A 16,444-nucleotide genomic window follows, 5' to 3' on the forward strand; every position below is an offset into this window, starting at 1 on the left:
TATTTCCTCCATTTCTGAAAAATTAGAACAAATCCTAAGATGTATCAGAAACACGAGACTAATAAAGTTTAGACATGTTGCTTCACCCACTCTACCAAAATAAAAGCCCACCCTACAAACTGCGTTCCAGGGTGATAAGGGACAGGATTGTCTCTGCTCAGAGGACGTCTCACCTGATCCCGTCAGAGTGAGAACAACAGGAAGCCAGAGAAGACGCTGAAGTTCCGAGAGTCGTCGTACAGTCGGTAGCTCGCCGGCAGACTGAGGCGGACTCGGTCGCCCTCCTCCAGCTGCAGCGCCACGCCGCTGGAGGTGGAGGTGTAGCCGCCGTGGTCGTTCAGGTCCAGGTGGAAGAGGATTGGCTGGTTGTTCCTGTACAGGTAGAGACCCATGTAGCCCTTCAGGTAATCTGCAGTCGTGAAGCTGAAGAAGTAAACGCCTCTGACAGGAGCCGTGAACACACCTGAGGAACAAACACGTTTTGTCAACACAACTTCACTGGTTGACGGTTCAGACCTGGTTTTAGGGTTCCGGTCGTTTCACACCTGAACCTCACGATGATGTTTTTGTCTCCTCAGCTGTCAGAGCTGTGGGAACTGTTGGGTCTCGACCATAATATGTAGAGTGCCATGAGGAGGTTTACTGTAATTTGCTGCTACACAACTTAATGAGTGAATGAATACAACTTCATTGAGGGTGAAAGTTACCTTGGGCTCACCAGTACCACTTCAAAACAAACGATGGAAGGACAAAACATTCACATTCAAAAAGCAGTTCAGTTTCTGTGGGTTTTTATGTAGAGTCCAGGGGCCTCGTTTATAAAACCGTGCGCACGCACACCTGAACGCAATGTTCACTTTATAAATCACAGTCCACCTGGAAACGTTCGTACATGGATCTGCCTCATACTCCGCCCTCTACACGCCCACTTTCAACCATAAATGGTCAATGCAAAGCACCTCATGAATATTAAATTATGCTGCTGACCAATGGAAAAACACACTGTCAGAATGTGAGGGAACTTGTTCGTGTTTTAATCATCCAAAACTGCAGGATTATTAAATTCAGAGACAGATGTGATGTCCTCAATCTATAGAATTGTTATTATAAGCTCGTGTTTGTCCTGGGATGGTTCGGTTCCAGTCGATCTAATACTGGACTCAGTTCAGCTGGAGATCACAGATCTATAGAATCTAGATCAGCTGATCAGTCATCGCTGAACCCTCGTTTCCTCCTCATCCTTCCATTCACCTGCATCCATCACGCAGCATCACGCAGCATCACGCAGCATCACGCAGCATCACGCTCCAGTGTCACGGCAGTATTTATTTATTTAGAGCAACCGGACCGATTCCCTCACATCAGTGGATCCTCACCTTCTCTGGGATATTGTTTGGAAATAGAAGTTTGAAAGTGAATAGTTTTTCTTTATAGTGATCTCCAGGTCGCTCTGTGCACCTGATGGAACAGCCACGTTCACTACAGACCTTTTACACACTCGTCCTGGATGATACACAGTGTTAGAAGATATTGTTAAAAACTATAATGACTCAGCTCTGCAACTCCGCTGTTTCATGGAATCTGAACGTAATTTGTTTTATATATTTTTGTATTGAAGGTTCGTGTGGAACAGTTTTGTTGCGCGAGCACAACTAAAGCTGTTGGTTTTAATGTTATTGATGAAGTGGATCAATAATCTGCTTCAGTTCACCACCTCACGTCTGCGTCGCCACTTTCCCGGCCAAAACATTGTTTGCTTTTATTAATCCCAACGTTTGCATGAGAAGTGGCGTACGCACGTTTCAGGCCCCGTTTTGTGCGTACGCCACGGTTATAAATGAGACCCTCGATGTTTTGTCACCAGAGTTGTGTGTGTGTGTGTGTGTGTGTGTGTGTGTGTGTGTGTGTGTGTGTGTGTGTGTGTGTGTGTGTGTGTGTGTGTGTGTGTGTGTGTGTGTGTGTGTGTGTGTGTGTGTGTGTGTGTGTGTGTGTGTGTGTACCTGTGCTCTGGTTATAGCCTCGACCGATGTTGCTGATGGTTTTGGAGAAGATCAGCGTCATCTCTTCATCGAATGGTCCAACTGGTCCTGAGTCAGTCAGACCAGCGGAGAACGCCACCTTCAGCTCACCTGGGACAAAACATGTTCACAGTGAAGGATCCACACGTGATCGATCTGTCAATCAATGATCATCAATATGATCATTATTGATTCCTCATCATTTTAAACTTTGGAGACAAGCTTCTCCTTTGACTTGAAGTTTTGAAACCTACAGACTCTCACCTGTGTTTTCTGTCTTCAGCTCCTGCAGCTGTTTCTCACCGACTCTCAGTCGGACCTCCAGACCTGAACAGGAAACGACGATTCATGTACATTTAATGGTTGAATTCAGGTTTGATCTAAAGTAACTTGGAGAGTTGATGTTACCTGCAGAGTGAGTGGAAAACATCAGAATTGAATTGTGTGTGGTAACCACAGGTAGATGAATAATTACTATCAAAAGTCATGGAGGTTCCTACAGGAACCATCAGGGTTCCTTCTTTTGTTCTTAAAGGAACACACCTCGATCATTAGATGTTTGACTGTTACCTGTGTTTTCTGTCTTCAGCTCCTGCAGCTGTTTCTCACCATCACTCAGTCGGACCTCCAGCTCTGATCAGAAAAGAGATGTTTATGAAGGAGTTCCTCAGGGAACCGTGTTGGATCCTCCACAGTTTCAGCCTGAAGAATCACACAATCTTTCACTCTTTTAAAAACATTCATAAACAAGTTGTTTGATAAAGAAAACCTCACCTGTGTTTTCTGTCTTCAGCTCCTGCAGCTGTTTCTCACTGACTCTCAGTCTGTTCATCACGTCTGAGGAGGAACCGTAAATATGAGCCATCGATGAGATGAAGCAAGAATGAATCCCCGTGTTCACGATAATAAAAGTGTTGATTTACCTGTAGCGTTGTAGCTGTGACCCGTCAGTCTGGACTCTAACGACGAAAGCTGAACGCTCTGAACTGAAAACACAAAACAAATAATCCTCATATTCAGACTGTGATTGGTTCATTCAACCGGTCCGTTATTTACCATTATACGCAGGTGTAGGTAGTGATCTTAGGGGTTAGCCTAACCCTTGTCTTGGCTTCAATGATAAAAGACAACAACTATCATGTGAAAGAAAAGTGGGACAGTGCTACAACAGGAAATTGAGGAGGAAGCTTAGTCAGAGATCTGAGAAATAAAGTAATTACAACTCTAAGTAATTCACACACTGGTTTTCTCTGGACTGTAACTCCGTCCTCTCTGGTATAATTCAGAATTCATTCTTCGGCCTCCCAACTAGTTCAGAACGCAGCAGCTTCTCGCTGGTTTTAACAGACGACATCACATCATCCTTGCTTCTCTCCATCGGCTCCCTGTTTGCTTTCACATTGATTTGAAGATTTTACTGATCACTTTCAAAGCCCCAAGCTACACCACAGAAATGTTGAGCCTCATGTTCCTGTTGGCGGCTTTAGATCCTCGGGTGGATGCTGCTGATCCAAAGTCCAGGCTGGAAACTAAAGGTGCTTTTGCCATCAGGCCCCTCGGCTTTGGATCCACCTTTAGAAGATAAGACTCGCAGAGTCAGTGACTTCTTTTACCTCTTAAAACCCATTTGTATAGAATAAACGTCATGTGATGTCTTCTTATCCCCTTTTACTTCATCTATTCATTTCTATTGTCCTTTCACTGCTTTTATGTCAACAAGTTTTAATGTGACAGTCTTATATTTCTTTATTCCATTTGAACACTACTTTGTGTTCAACCACCTCAGCGTTGTGTGGTTTTCTTGGGACGTTGCGTCCTGTCGATTGTTATTTCTCCTGTTTTCACTTTGCTGTCAAAGCACTTTGTCAACTCTGTTTTTGAATGTGCTTGATGAATAAAGCTGATTATTATTATGATCTGTACCTGACCCTCAGTTATTAATGCTAAATCATGAGGAGAATTTCAATAGAAGATCATTAACAGACTTTTCAGAACACCACATATTCAGTGAAGTAGATGTAGGAGGAGATGCAGAGAAACCATGGCCACACACTGACAGTGTGTCATTGTTAGATAACTTCTGTAAATCCATTTTTAAGAAAAGATGAAACACAGTTGTTCATGTTGAATTGGTGAGAGAAACTCTGGTCACAATCTTTGGGAGAGAACTGCAGGAAAAAGATGCAATTTTTACAAACAGCAGCAAAGAAAGCTGTTACCATGCAGCGGGAGACAATGACATGTATGCAAAGATTACAGAGAGGCGTTTATACACGGGTTGAACCAGCAGGGGAACAACAGGGGAACAACTATGAGGTCATAAGACTACATGAGTAATAAAGACTCTTCTATGTATAAACAACTGGATAAGTATATCTATGGGAGGTCAACTGATATATAACCCATGTTAATGTTATGTTTGCTTTTTCAATTTCTTTGGATTTACTTTCACCTGGATCGTTATGTCCAATTTTGGGGATAAATAAAATCATATAAATGTTATAACATCTTGTGAAGGGATCTGTGGAGCTAAGTTGGAAAAGATTTGATGTGGAACAGTATACGAGAAATAACTAAAAATAAAGATGAAGTTTGATTAAAGAAAACCTCACCTGTGTTTTGTGTCCTCAGGTCCTGCAGCTGTTTCTCACCCCCCCGCAGTCGGACCTCCAGACCTGAAAACAGGAAGTGTATTAATAAACAACGTGCGACTTTAGACAACAGCGCCAGCTGGAGGAGATGTATGGACGTGTTATATACAAACATAAGCACATGTGGACATTTGTTGTCTTTTTAATCCAAATTAAATTCATCACAATGAAAAGAAAACATGTTTTTGGTTGTTTGTTAAAAGAAGATGTGACCTTTTATACGTTTGTCACGAAAACACAAGTGATGCGATGACAGCGGAGAATCTCCAACAGTTTGTGTGTGAAACTTTCTGTGGCTTTAATGAAATGTTCTTTTGAACAGATGAAGCTGCAGAGTCTCACCTGTTTGTTGTGACCTCAGATCCTCCAGCTGTTTCTCACCGACGCTCTGTCGGTTCAACACGTCTGAAGAGAAAAGCACAAACATCAGGTTCATGAAGAAAGAATCAAAGTGTGAAAGTAAAGAGAGTCGACCTGTGCTGGTGCTGTTGACGTCGGTCAGTCTGGACTCCATCAGTGAGACCTGGACCGACTCGGCTGAAAACACACAATCACCTCAAACTAGAGTCGACTCTGAGATTCTCTGATCCATTATCGATTCCACCATTTTATTTGATCTCCTTGAAATCAAGAACACATTTCCACCAGAATCATCTGGTTCCATGTGGCTTTTCTCTCCTCTTGTCGTAACACTAGTCAGAACTAAAACTATTAAACTGTTACAGTGATTAGATTTATTTATGTTGGATCAACAAATGTGTTGAAGTAAAAAACTGTGACTTGCTGTCCCTGAGTACGACTTTTTATGTTTAATTAAGCACATTAATTCAAATATTCTGGAGGTTTTAAACCTTCACAGGTAGAAGAAGAAAGTAAGTGACAGACTCTCACCTGTGTTTTCTGTCTTCAGCTCCTGCAGCTGTTTCTCACCGACTCTCAGTCGGACCTCCAGACCTGAACAGGAAACGACGATTCATGTACATTTAATGGTTGAATTCAGGTTTGATCTAAAGTAACTTGGAGAGTTGATGTTACCTGCAGAGTGAGTGGAAAACATCAGAATTGAATTGTGTGTGGTAACCACAGGTAGATGAATAATTACTATCAAAAGTCATGGAGGTTCCTACAGGAACCATCAGGGTTCCTTCTTTTGTTCTTAAAGGAACACACCTCGATCATTAGATGTTTGACTGTTACCTGTGTTTTCTGTCTTCAGCTCCTGCAGCTGTTTCTCACCATCACTCAGTCGGACCTCCAGCTCTGATCAGAAAAGAGATGTTTATGAAGGAGTTCCTCAGGGAACCGTGTTGGATCCTCCACAGTTTCAGCCTGAAGAATCACACAATCTTTCACTCTTTTAAAAACATTCATAAACAAGTTGTTTGATAAAGAAAACCTCACCTGTGTTTTCTGTCTTCAGCTCCTGCAGCTGTTTCTCACTGACTCTCAGTCTGTTCATCACGTCTGAGGAGGAACCGTAAATATGAGCCATCGATGAGATGAAGCAAGAATGAATCCCCGTGTTCACGATAATAAAAGTGTTGATTTACCTGTAGCGTTGTAGCTGTGACCCGTCAGTCTGGACTCTAACGACGAAAGCTGAACGCTCTGAACTGAAAACACAAAACAAATAATCCTCATATTCAGACAACATTTTAATAAACGTCAACATTCAGAATGTTATTGTCTAATTGTCATTAGACAATGACAATTAGACATTAGACATATTTGTGGTTGACTTGACTTTTGTTCGTCACTGTTTAAATCAGCTGGTTCCATGAAGAAGAAATACAGGAGTTCCTCAGAGAACCACGTTGGATCCTCCACAGTTTTAGAACTTGAAGGTTTGATTTTGTGGCGAACTTGTCACTTTTTAAAAACACATGGATATTAATCTCCAGTGATTTGAAGAATTTGAAGATTTGAAGAGTTACAGAATCTTTCACTCTTTTAAAAACATTCGTAAACAAGTTGTTTGATAAAGAAAAGCTCACAGGTTTTCTCTGTCTTCAGATCCTGCAGCTGTTTCTCACTGAGGCTCAGTCTGTTCATCATGTCTGAGGAGGGACCCATAGTTATGAGAGTCTGATTATCATCATCGTGTTTAACGGTGCAGATTCCTCGAGTCTCTGTCTAAATACTGATGAAAGAACAGTACCAGTGTTCAGTTTGTCCAGGAGATCCTCCTGCGAGTCCACGTTTCTCTGCAGGTTCATCAGTTTGGAGGTTTGTTCTGAAAACAGCAGGTTGAACAGTTGGTGTTTGTTTCAGTGTGACGGTTGTGATCAGACACAGTCACTTACCTGCCCCGTCTGTCTGCAGCTGCTGGATGTGGTTCTCAGCAGAGTTCAGTCTGAGCTGCAGCTGCTCCACCCAGTCAGCCTGTCCTGAAACAGAGAGGTGAACACTTTCTTCCTGTTCGGTGTTACAGAGAAGTGTTGAAGTCACTTGATGGCGTGTTTACCTGCAGCCTGAGTCTCCGTCAGCCTGGACTTCACAGCAGAAACTTCAACTGAACGAGCTGAAGGAACAAATAGAGAACGTTCTCTGCTGAGGTCTGAAAAGTTTCAAAATGACTTCCTGCTGTTCTTTCAGGTTCAAACGCTCTTCAAACCACCGGAATGAAAATATTTCATTAGTCTGTGATGAAAGATGAAGATTTGATTATGTTTCCTCAGACACGTTTCCTTAAACCTTACAAATATGTTTCTGACCGCAGAGTCCGATCCAGGTGGTCGAGGAGTCTTTAAGGTTCCGTGTGTGACCTCGTACCTTTGTCGTTTTTCTCCAGCTGCAGCAGTCGACTCGTCACAGATGACAGATTTTCTTCCAGAGCTGATGAGCTTCTGGTCGCTGAGAGAAGAGACGCTTGTTTCATGAACCAAAACATGAACAAATAAATGAATGAATGAATAATCTGGAGGATGGATCATTTACTCAGGGTGACACTGAGCTGGTTTCCCTCGGCAGACGAGTTTGGTCGACTGTGTAGAGCTAAAGGATGAAACAACACATTCACTCATTAGCAGTTGATCAGTTCATCAGGTGTAACAACAGCTCCATAATCACCTTCAGAGGTGGAGTTCAGCTCCGGGAGGCGAACGAGTCGAGTCTCTGAACTGTTGGAGGCTGGAAAACCTGGAGGTTTCAGATTAAACTGGAGAAGTCACTTCATCTGTTCAGTTACATGTTACATGTTACATGTTACATGTTACATGTTACATGCTACATTACATTCTGCCCCTAATAAAAAGTACTTTGCTGAATACAATCTGTCATTTTCATCAGGATGTACCACAGTCCTTTAAACTAGCTGTAATCAAACCCCTTCTCAAACAACCACCCTGGACCCGAAGGTTTTTAACTACAGACCGATATCCAACCTCCTCTTCCTGTCTAAACTCCTGAGAAGGTTGTAGCCAATCAGCTGTGAGAGTTTCTCCAGGAAAGTAATGTGAAGACTTTCAGTCGGGGTTTAGAGCCAATCACAGCACGGAGACAGCCCTGGTTAAAGTCACTAATGAGCTTCTAGTAGCTTCAGATGTTTGTGTCTGTCCTCGTCCTGTTAGATCTCAGTGCAGCATTCAACACTATTGACCATCACATTTTATTACAGAGACTAGAACAGTTCATTAGCATTAAAGGAACCGCCCTCAACTGGTTTAAATCATATTCATCAGATCTATAAATGTTGAGTCATCTGTGCGCACCAAAGTTAACTACGGTGTTCCACAGGGCTCTGTGCTCGGCCCAACTTTATGCTTCCACTAGGAAACATTATCAGGACACACTCTGTAAATTCCCACTGCTCGGAGGATGACGCCCAGTTACACTTGTCAAAAAAATCAATTAACTAAACTTCATGTTTCAAGGACATAAAAACCTGGATGAACTGTAATTTTCTCTTTTTAAACTCAGATAAAACAGAGGTTCTAATACTCGGCCATGAACACCACAGAGGTGCAGACGAGGCGTTTGAGGGACAGAGTTTAGTGTGGGACAGATCTGACCTGAGATCTGCCTCCTCAGCTCCTCCATCACACTCTCTGTGCTGCACAGTCTGGCTGCCAGGACTGAAATCACAGAGAAAACACATCAACTCATGTGCCTCCAGCTTCCAAACGTCTGATGATGAAGTTGATGATGATGACCTGCATTCTTCCTCCTCAGCTGCTCCACGGTGCGTTCATTTGCCCTCAGCCTCGTCTGCAGGAACGGCAGCTCTGACGCCATGGCTGTGGAAACAGTGGTTACCATGGCAACCAGACACAACAACAGTGGCCACAGATGCTACGACAGATGAGACTGTGAAAGAAACAAACATGTGGAGTTTGAATCATACGTCTCTTCACCTGCGCTCTTCTTCTTCAGGTGCTCCACCGAGCTCTCGCTGGCGTTCAGGCCTGACAGAAGCGTCCACACTTGGGCAGCAAGAGCTGAAACACAAAGCGACACACATGTGGTTCATGGTCCCATCAGCATGAACTGCAACAACCCTGATCCTTTCATCCAGCGCCACCTGCAGGTCAAACTTTAAACCGTCCAACCCTTTTGATCAAACACCTGCTCAACCTCAGGTCGACTTTCAGGCGTTTGAATGTTTCTGGAGCCCGTGGACACTGGCGTCAGATTTATGAAAGATAACCTTCATTGTGATGATGTCATCAGTGTGTAATCAGCTGACCTCGTTACCTCAGGAGGCTCCTCCTCCACAGTGTCTGCCATGTTTCTACAGAAGCCCAGAGTGGACAAACCTGCAGACGGACTTTGTGTCTTATGTCCCCTGAAGGCCACCGCAGCTTCTACTAAAAGCTTGGTGTGGAGGGGTGAGGGTGTATTCTGTAGCTTCACCACTAGATGTCGCTAAAGCCAGTAAAGCCTGTGAGGCCCCCTGTCTGTAAAGAGGGATATTACACCCTGAGGCCACGTGGTTTCACAACATGTTTACACAGTTTTTGACCTGAACACCCAGGTTCTCCTCAGTGGGAGAACAAAGAGAAGAATCTACAGCTGAGCTCATTGGTTCTTCATGTTGTAAACAACGTCTCGTCTGAGTGACTTCAGCTGATCAACCAACCACTCAGCACAAACTGTCAGATGAAGCAGGAGAAACTTCACCGCTTCTTTTCCCCATCACCCACCTTTGCTCTGCTCTTCCGTCTCCTCCACCCTCCTCCTCAGATCTGAGATCAGCTCCTCCCGCTGATGGTCTACCGTCTCCTGAAGTCCGTCCAGGCTTCGTCTCTGCTGCTCAGCCTCCACCTCTCTGTCCCGCAGCCGGCTCTCCATGCTGCGCAGGGCCTGGCGCCGCTCCACCTCCTCCGCCTTCAGGCTCAGGACCAGCTCCCTCAGCCCCCACAGCTCGTCCCAGAGGTCTGGGAGCTCCGGGGGCCCGTCGACCCCCGGCCTGAGGTCGTCCTCCTGCGGGACAGAAACCTCCGACAGCCCCCGAGGGACGAAAGGAGACAAACAGAGGAGAAGAAACAAAACAGCAGACTTCATCCTGAAACACCAACCTGCTGCTGAACAAGCACCAACAGCTTACACACACACACACACACACACTAATCCTCCACACTGACTCTGCTTCAGTGGTCTCAGCTGCTCTTTGTGTTTCAGGTCTCGGTGTAAAGGGCCTTGACATCATGTATGTTGTGGTTGAAAACTCCAGAAGTAAAACAACTTCTTGTGGTTGCAGAGGGAGAAGTTGAGCTGAAGATGATTGATGATCTGGAAACCTGTGAGGACGTAGAAACTTGGACCTCCGACCCCCGGACAGGGTTGAAAAGACCAGTCGCCTGTTTCCCAAACTGACTTTAAAGAACAACACACAGAAACTCCAGCTTCGACAGACCAGTCTCCAGAGGATGAACCCTTCAGACGACAGTGAATCAGCACGATGGTGTTTGTGTGTCACGTGATTAACGACTAATAAAAGGTTGATTTTGGCCAAAGGTCATCGACTGGGATCAACATTTGGTTGAAGATTTCACACCTGTGTCAGGTGACATCTGCTGATGAAGACCATGAGGAACCTAAGTCCTGCAGGGGGCGCTGTGTGAAGGTTCAGGTCTCTGGGGATCAGTTCATCCTGTGCAGTGCTGCATACCAAACATAGCTAACATGCTAATCTGCAGCTCACAGCTAATAACACCAAGACCCCAGAGCTCAGAAGGTCAGTGTGACCAGAGGTCACGTGCACGCTGACATGCCAGCAGCCACACAACTTTAATCTGATTGACAGCTGTTTGGGAAGCATAAACAGGAAGTCATCGTTGTGCTGCAGCAAAAAAAAAACAACTATAATTCATCTGGCTTTTCAATTTGTGTTCATTAATGCGTCATTTCTCTCTAAAGCTCAATGAGTGACCTGTGTATGATGTGATTTATAAACAAACATTTATAGGGTTCTGTATATTATTTATATATATACACATGAAACATCAAAGGTAGTCCTGTTGCTCTGAGAGAGAGCGAGAGAGAGAGGAAGAGAGAGAGACTTCATTCTTTTATAATCAGCACATCAATTTTTAATAAAACTTTATTCAGACGTCTTCTCTCCAGAGATCCACCTTCACTGGGATCACATCAATCATTTGATTAAACTGATCATGATGAGACATTAAAATCCATTTTAAAATGCTAACGGCTTAATGCTAAACTGAGTAACACGAAGTAACTTTATACCAAAGTCAAAGTACATAAACCTGTGAGGATGAGTGAGTGTGTTATAGTCTGTTAAACTGCTGATGAAGTTAATCTGGACATTTTCATTCATTGTGGACTGGATGCAGGTGTTTGAAGTCCATCGTGTGTTCAGGTCGACATGTGAGAACATCCAGACTCCTCGTCCACTGGCTGACCTCTGACCCCAGTCCACTGAACCAGTCCGGTCCTGGTTCACGCTCCAGTCTGGTTTGATCATCGCTGGCCGGTGTAAGCTCTGAACCAGGAGGTGACGGAGGCAGCCGCAGACGAGATCATCCCGCCAGTGTTAGCAGAGGGCTGGGAGACCTGCAAAGCACTCTGGGAAAGATCCATGGACTGTAAGAGGAGAAGATGACGAGATGTTATCAAAGAGCAGACAGAGGTAAAACTAGTCTAAGGTCAAACTCTTCACATGAGTACTCAGTTGTTTGTACCTGTGATGGGATATCACAGAATCGTGGACTGGGCACTGTCTCCCAGTCTGTCCCCAGGTCCGTCTCCTCGTCCGTCACCGCCTCATCTCCACTCTCCTCCGTCGGACCGGCCGCCTCCGGCTCCACAAACTCCATCGACTCCTCCAGGTCAGCGCTGACCTCGAACGGACCCGTCCTGAAAAACACATGAGGTTGATTTACTGGGGGAGAGAGAGAGAGAGAGAGAGAGAGAGAGAGAGAGAGAGAGAGATGCATCTCACCTGCCCAGGTTGTCATTGTCTGGGGAAACCAGAAACATGATGTTCCTCAGAGTGTGATGAGGGTGAAGCTTGTCACTGTCGACGTGCTACACACACACACACACACACACACACACACACACACACACACACACACACACACACACACACACACACACACACACACACACACACACACACACACACACACACACACACACACACACACACACACACACACACACAGAGAGAGAGAGAGATTGGTCAAAATGAATTCTACTTTCAACATCAGATGAAGATCAGTGAGTTTTTTCTGACCTGGGAGAAGCAGAGGTGGAGGATGTTGGTGTTGAGTTTGCTCAGAGCTCTGGTGAATCGATATCTGCTCAGGTTCTCTCCACAGAACTCACTGAGAACACACAATTACACATTATTGTTAAAACATCACACTCCAGCTCCAGAGTTCTGCTCATGGAGGCAGCAGGTGTTTCTTACCTGTTGCACAGCTTCTTGGGCAGGTTGACGTCCAGGATGTGAGACAGGATGGTGGCGAGCTGAGTGGCGTAGCAGAGAGCAGCACTGATGGTGTGAGCCGGGTTAATGTGGTCCAGCTCTGCAGAGGTCAGAGGTCAGACCACATGCACACAGGGAAGTCATGAATGAGTTTGTTGTGATCAGGTTAAAATCACATCTGGAACCGAAACGTGTTTTCCAGGTGTGAATGGAGTCAGACATTCAGTACATGTAAATATGATGCTGCTGATCAAACAGCAGCTCTAACTAATCATCAGTTACTGTAACCGGTCATCCATCAGTTCACTTAATAGTTTTTAAAAGGAACTTTAAACAGCTGACAACTGAGTGAGCGGCACAGGGAGACACACCTGGGCCCTGATTGATGCTCTTCTCCTCCACCCAGCTGTAGTAGGCGGAGCAGTCTCCGTTGCTGGGCAGGGTGACGGGGGCCCCTGTGATGCTGATGCTGGTCTCCCCGTTCTGGTCATCCCAGATCCAGCGTCCGGACAAGTAGGTGGTCCTCCGAGCCTCGGCCAACTCACTCACCGTGCTGGAGGTCAAAGCAAGGTCGCACTCTGTCACCACATCCGCGGGGTCTCTGATAGACAAACACAGGGGCAGAGGAAAGAGTTTTCTACAGTGAAGATGTAATATCTTCAAGGTGCGTCGCTGTCAGAGGTTCAGGTGTGTTGCGTCTCACCTGCTGCCCTGCTTCTCCTCCTGTGTGGGGAAGATGTGTGTGGTGAGCTCCAGGATGTGCTCTCGTCTCAGAGCAGCCAGCTGACTCAGTCGGCTCTGCAGCTCTCGGCTGCGTCTCTCCAGCAGCTCCCCCAGACGACGGTTGTGACGCTCGATTTTGTCCCGTTTCTCCTGGTGACGTCCGGCCCGCCGCTGCAGCCGCTGACTGTCCTCCTGGGAGCGCAGGTGTAGGTCTTTATCTGCAGGAGGACACTGAAGGATGAGACAGAGACCACCACAGGACCACAACAAGCGAAGGAGGCTGTAGACAGACTCACCGCTCTTCACCTCTTCGTTGCCCCAGGCCACGGCCTCCTTCAGCTGCTCGATTTTCATCCTACACGACATCAGCTTCCATTTCTGAGGAAATATGTGTTTGTCAGTTTATTCCGTCTCATGTGTACTGAACAGGATAACTCCAGGTCACATTAAACAGTTTTTATTTTAAGTATGTTAAGTTGTCAAAATGTCTCCGTCCATGTCACACATTAGGCTTCCCCTGATCTTCTCTCGTTACCTTCAACTCTTTCTGTCTACATTCGTGTTGTTGATGTTTGGTGATTCTCTCTTTGATATTGGGGGAGTTCATAGGTGGACGACACATCTCCACCTCCTCGAGAAATGAAGCTAAAATATCACTGATACAAACGCTGATCACGTTTAGGGTGATGACGTAATTTACAGTCAGAGTCTGTGCAGTAGTCATTGTGGAGTGGAGGCATGATATCAAGGTTCCGCCCATACACGCTCTCAACCAATCAGCTGTCAATCATGAAGTCTCAGCCGGTTTTTATATCATCAAATAAGTGATTCAAACCAAACTGATCAGAAACACTTGAACAGGGTTAGGGTTAGATATAACATCAGTGAGATAAGAACGACCTGAAATGACAGAAACATCTTTACAAACATTTATTTAACGTCTACTTTGACTGTTTAGTTTGGTCCATCTGCTAACGTGGAGGTTTAGAAGCTATACTGCAGTCAGACACCAGGGGGCATACAGACGATTTAGCTTCAGTTTTACAGGCTTTGGTGGAGACAGATAAAGGCTCCACACCAGGTGTAACCATAGCAATAGTGACGTGTTCTAAAACCATCGACTTCTCAATGTGGACATGAACTGTTGCTGCTAATGGAGGAGGAAAGGGATTTGAGACGAACTCTGTGAACATGCACAGTCTCTGTGCGAGGACCAGATGATGCCACGCATCAGAAACTACTGAGCTGGACTCACCATCTCATCCGCCTGCAGCTTCCTGTCCATGGCCCCAATGACTCTGAGGAGAGAGAGCTCCTTTAGAATCAGGTTCATCAGCCCCAGTCGCTAACAGATCACAACATACTTCACTAACAGCTGTAAGGTTCACCTCTGTTGCAGTTCCTCTTTTTCTTCCTTCAGCTGCTTCAGCCGCTCCAGCTTGTCAACGTATCTGCAGCAGAACAAACAGCTTGTATCTGAAGGTTCATGTTCACACAGAAGCAGAGCAGGTCCCAGAGCTCAGGTTGAGAAACTGCTGCCAACTTGAAAACCATGAGGACACAGCTATTTGGGGTTTTCACGTGTTGTGCAACTCTAGCAGGGTTGCTAACAGAGCCCCGCTAACATTAGCATACCGGTTGGAATTAGCAGTGGGTAGCTAACTGCTAACAGAGCCCCGCTAACATTAGCATACAGGTTGGAATTAGTAGTGGGTAGCTAACTGCTAACAGAGCCCAGCTAACATTAGCATACCGGTTGGAATTAGCAGTGGGTAGCTAACTGCTAACAGAGCCCAGCTAACATTAGCATACAGGTTGGAATTAGCAGTGGGTAGCTAACTGCTAACAGAGTCCAATATACCTGATGGAAACCAGCAGCATGGAGTCAAAGATATCACACTACAGCTAACAAGCTAAAAGCTAACAGTTAGCTGCTGCTAAAGGCAACTCGTTGATAGTCAACAGACAATAAATGAACATCTTATTTCGCTGTATGTTTTATTCAGTTCAAGTATTAAATCTGTTGAACAAAGAACATCTGAGTATAAAAACTTCACGTGAAGTTTAAACCTGAACATTTTATAAATACAGGGATATCATTTATTTGATCATGTTTCAGTTTTCACTTGCGTGTAATGAACCAAACAAAGAGGCTGTTTATCACTGATTAACTAACTAACTAACCAATAACTGGCCCTGGAAGATCAAGTTAAAGACTTGTTGAACACTGGTGGTAAAGCCGAAGTGTAAAGAAGGTGCTGTCCTCCTGGTGGGTCCTGTGTGGACAGACACAGAGCAACGGGACACTTCAACATCGCACCGAGACATTTGCAGTAAAAGCTCAGGAGGGAAACTTCACCTCTCCGTGTTCCTCCCGTCGAAGTACACGAAGTCTCCGGCCTGAACGCAGCGGGCACAGGTGAGCCTGCGGCGGGAGGTGCTGCACAGGGGGCACCGCTCCACCGCCACGTACAGACCCTCCGCGTCGTCCACCGACTCCACCATCACACAGCCCGGGATGGAGTGAGCCGGAGGCGGGTGATGGGGCCGGAGAGGCGGCCTGGCCCCAGAGTGAGAGCCCGACGAAGAAGCAGCTCGGTCCGTACAGAGCGGCGGGAGTCCCGCGGGGGACGCCATGGAGAGGAGCCGAGCTAGCTAGTGAAGCTAACCAAACAGCTGAGCTAACCAGCTGAGCTAGCTAGTGAAGCTAACCAAACAGCTGAGCTAACCAGCTGTGCTAGCTAGTGACGCTAACCAGCTGTGCTACCTAGTGACGCTAACCAGCTGTGCTACCTAGTGACGCTACCAGCTGTGCTACCTAGTGACGCTAACCAGCTGTGCTAACCAGCTGTGCTACCTAGTGACGCTAACAGGAACGCGCTGCTATGCGCCGATCACCAGCTCGTTCTATTTTTCAGTGACGTCGCCATAATACTTAATAACATCCGGTCACGTGGTGTTGTTTAGATGAGAGGAGCCCGTCACTTCCGGTTTCTTCTGAAAACGTGACAGGTTTGTTGTGCAATGACGTAGTTTGTGTGGGCGGAGTCGGGAAAAGAAGAAAAGTACGAAGGTGGAAACGTCAATCACACGAATGAAGGAGCTCATATCAATAACTCATAATAATTTATATCTCAAGTTCTTTTGAATTTTTTGGT

General features: G+C 45.6%; 2 protein-coding genes across 12 annotated transcripts; both read right to left on the reverse strand.

Moving 5' to 3' along the window:
- Positions 1-104: 104 nt before the first annotated feature.
- Positions 105-11,063, reverse strand: LOC118116829 (rho-associated protein kinase 2). 9 transcript variants are annotated; one of them, XM_035168734.2, is made up of 24 exons: positions 9,811-11,063; positions 9,022-9,105; positions 8,821-8,904; positions 8,680-8,742; positions 7,739-7,807; positions 7,607-7,663; positions 7,442-7,522; positions 7,134-7,190; positions 6,973-7,056; positions 6,828-6,902; positions 6,664-6,726; positions 6,220-6,282; positions 6,071-6,133; positions 5,867-5,929; positions 5,561-5,623; positions 5,144-5,206; positions 5,012-5,074; positions 4,631-4,693; positions 2,942-3,004; positions 2,793-2,855; positions 2,589-2,651; positions 2,283-2,345; positions 2,001-2,129; positions 105-463 (listed from the first exon to the last, which is right to left on the reverse strand). In XM_035168734.2, exons 1-24 carry the CDS (start codon positions 10,169-10,171, stop codon positions 183-185), a joined length of 2,181 nt encoding a protein of 726 aa, XP_035024625.1. In that variant the 5' UTR covers positions 10,172-11,063; the 3' UTR covers positions 105-182. The 9 variants fall into 9 exon arrangements, with proteins under 9 accessions (XP_035024625.1, XP_035024629.1, XP_035024626.1 ...); XM_035168738.2 differs by lacking the exon at positions 5,867-5,929; XM_035168735.2 differs by lacking the exon at positions 5,144-5,206.
- Positions 11,064-11,173: 110 nt separating this feature from the next.
- atg14 (autophagy related 14) lies at positions 11,174-16,216 on the reverse strand. Of its 3 annotated transcripts, none has more exons than XM_035168750.2 (12): positions 16,054-16,215; positions 15,646-15,984; positions 14,675-14,737; positions 14,542-14,584; positions 13,583-13,664; positions 13,267-13,504; positions 12,935-13,164; positions 12,546-12,663; positions 12,369-12,459; positions 12,072-12,157; positions 11,812-11,986; positions 11,174-11,713 (listed from the first exon to the last, which is right to left on the reverse strand). In XM_035168750.2, exons 2-12 carry the CDS (start codon positions 15,921-15,923, stop codon positions 11,591-11,593), a joined length of 1,527 nt encoding a protein of 508 aa, XP_035024641.1. In that variant the 5' UTR covers positions 15,924-15,984; positions 16,054-16,215; the 3' UTR covers positions 11,174-11,590. The 3 variants fall into 3 exon arrangements, with proteins under 3 accessions (XP_035024641.1, XP_035024642.1, XP_035024639.1); XM_035168751.2 differs by having other exon boundaries at positions 15,646-16,053; positions 16,105-16,211; XM_035168748.2 differs by having other exon boundaries at positions 15,646-16,216.
- Between the last annotated feature and the right edge of the window lie 228 nt (positions 16,217-16,444).

This window comes from Hippoglossus stenolepis, chromosome 10 (genome assembly GCF_022539355.2).
Source record: "Hippoglossus stenolepis isolate QCI-W04-F060 chromosome 10, HSTE1.2, whole genome shotgun sequence".
In the NCBI taxonomy this organism is placed as follows: Eukaryota; Metazoa; Chordata; class Actinopteri; order Pleuronectiformes; family Pleuronectidae; genus Hippoglossus; species Hippoglossus stenolepis.

What these genes read in the sequence shown, in the direction of transcription:
- LOC118116829 (XM_035168734.2), bottom strand. Translation starts at nt 10,171, where the DNA reads ATGAAGTCTGCTGTTTTGTTTCTTCTCCTCTGTTTGTCTCCTTTCGTC. An exon ending in TCTGAGGTCACAACAAACAG is followed by an intron (nt 4,694 to 5,011) that starts GTGAGACTCTGC and finishes TCCTGTTTTCAG; the next exon opens with GTCTGGAGGTCCGACTGCGG. An exon ending in GCTGAAGACAGAAAACACAG is followed by an intron (nt 2,346 to 2,588) that starts GTAACAGTCAAA and finishes TTTCCTGTTCAG; the next exon opens with GTCTGGAGGTCCGACTGAGA.
- atg14 (XM_035168748.2), bottom strand. Translation starts at nt 15,923, where the DNA reads ATGGCGTCCCCCGCGGGACTCCCGCCGCTCTGTACGGACCGAGCTGCT. An exon ending in GAGGAGAAGCAGGGCAGCAG is followed by an intron (nt 13,165 to 13,266) that starts GTGAGACGCAAC and finishes TTTGTCTATCAG; the next exon opens with AGACCCCGCGGATGTGGTGA. An exon ending in GACAATGACAACCTGGGCAG is followed by an intron (nt 11,987 to 12,071) that starts GTGAGATGCATC and finishes TGTGTTTTTCAG; the next exon opens with GACGGGTCCGTTCGAGGTCA.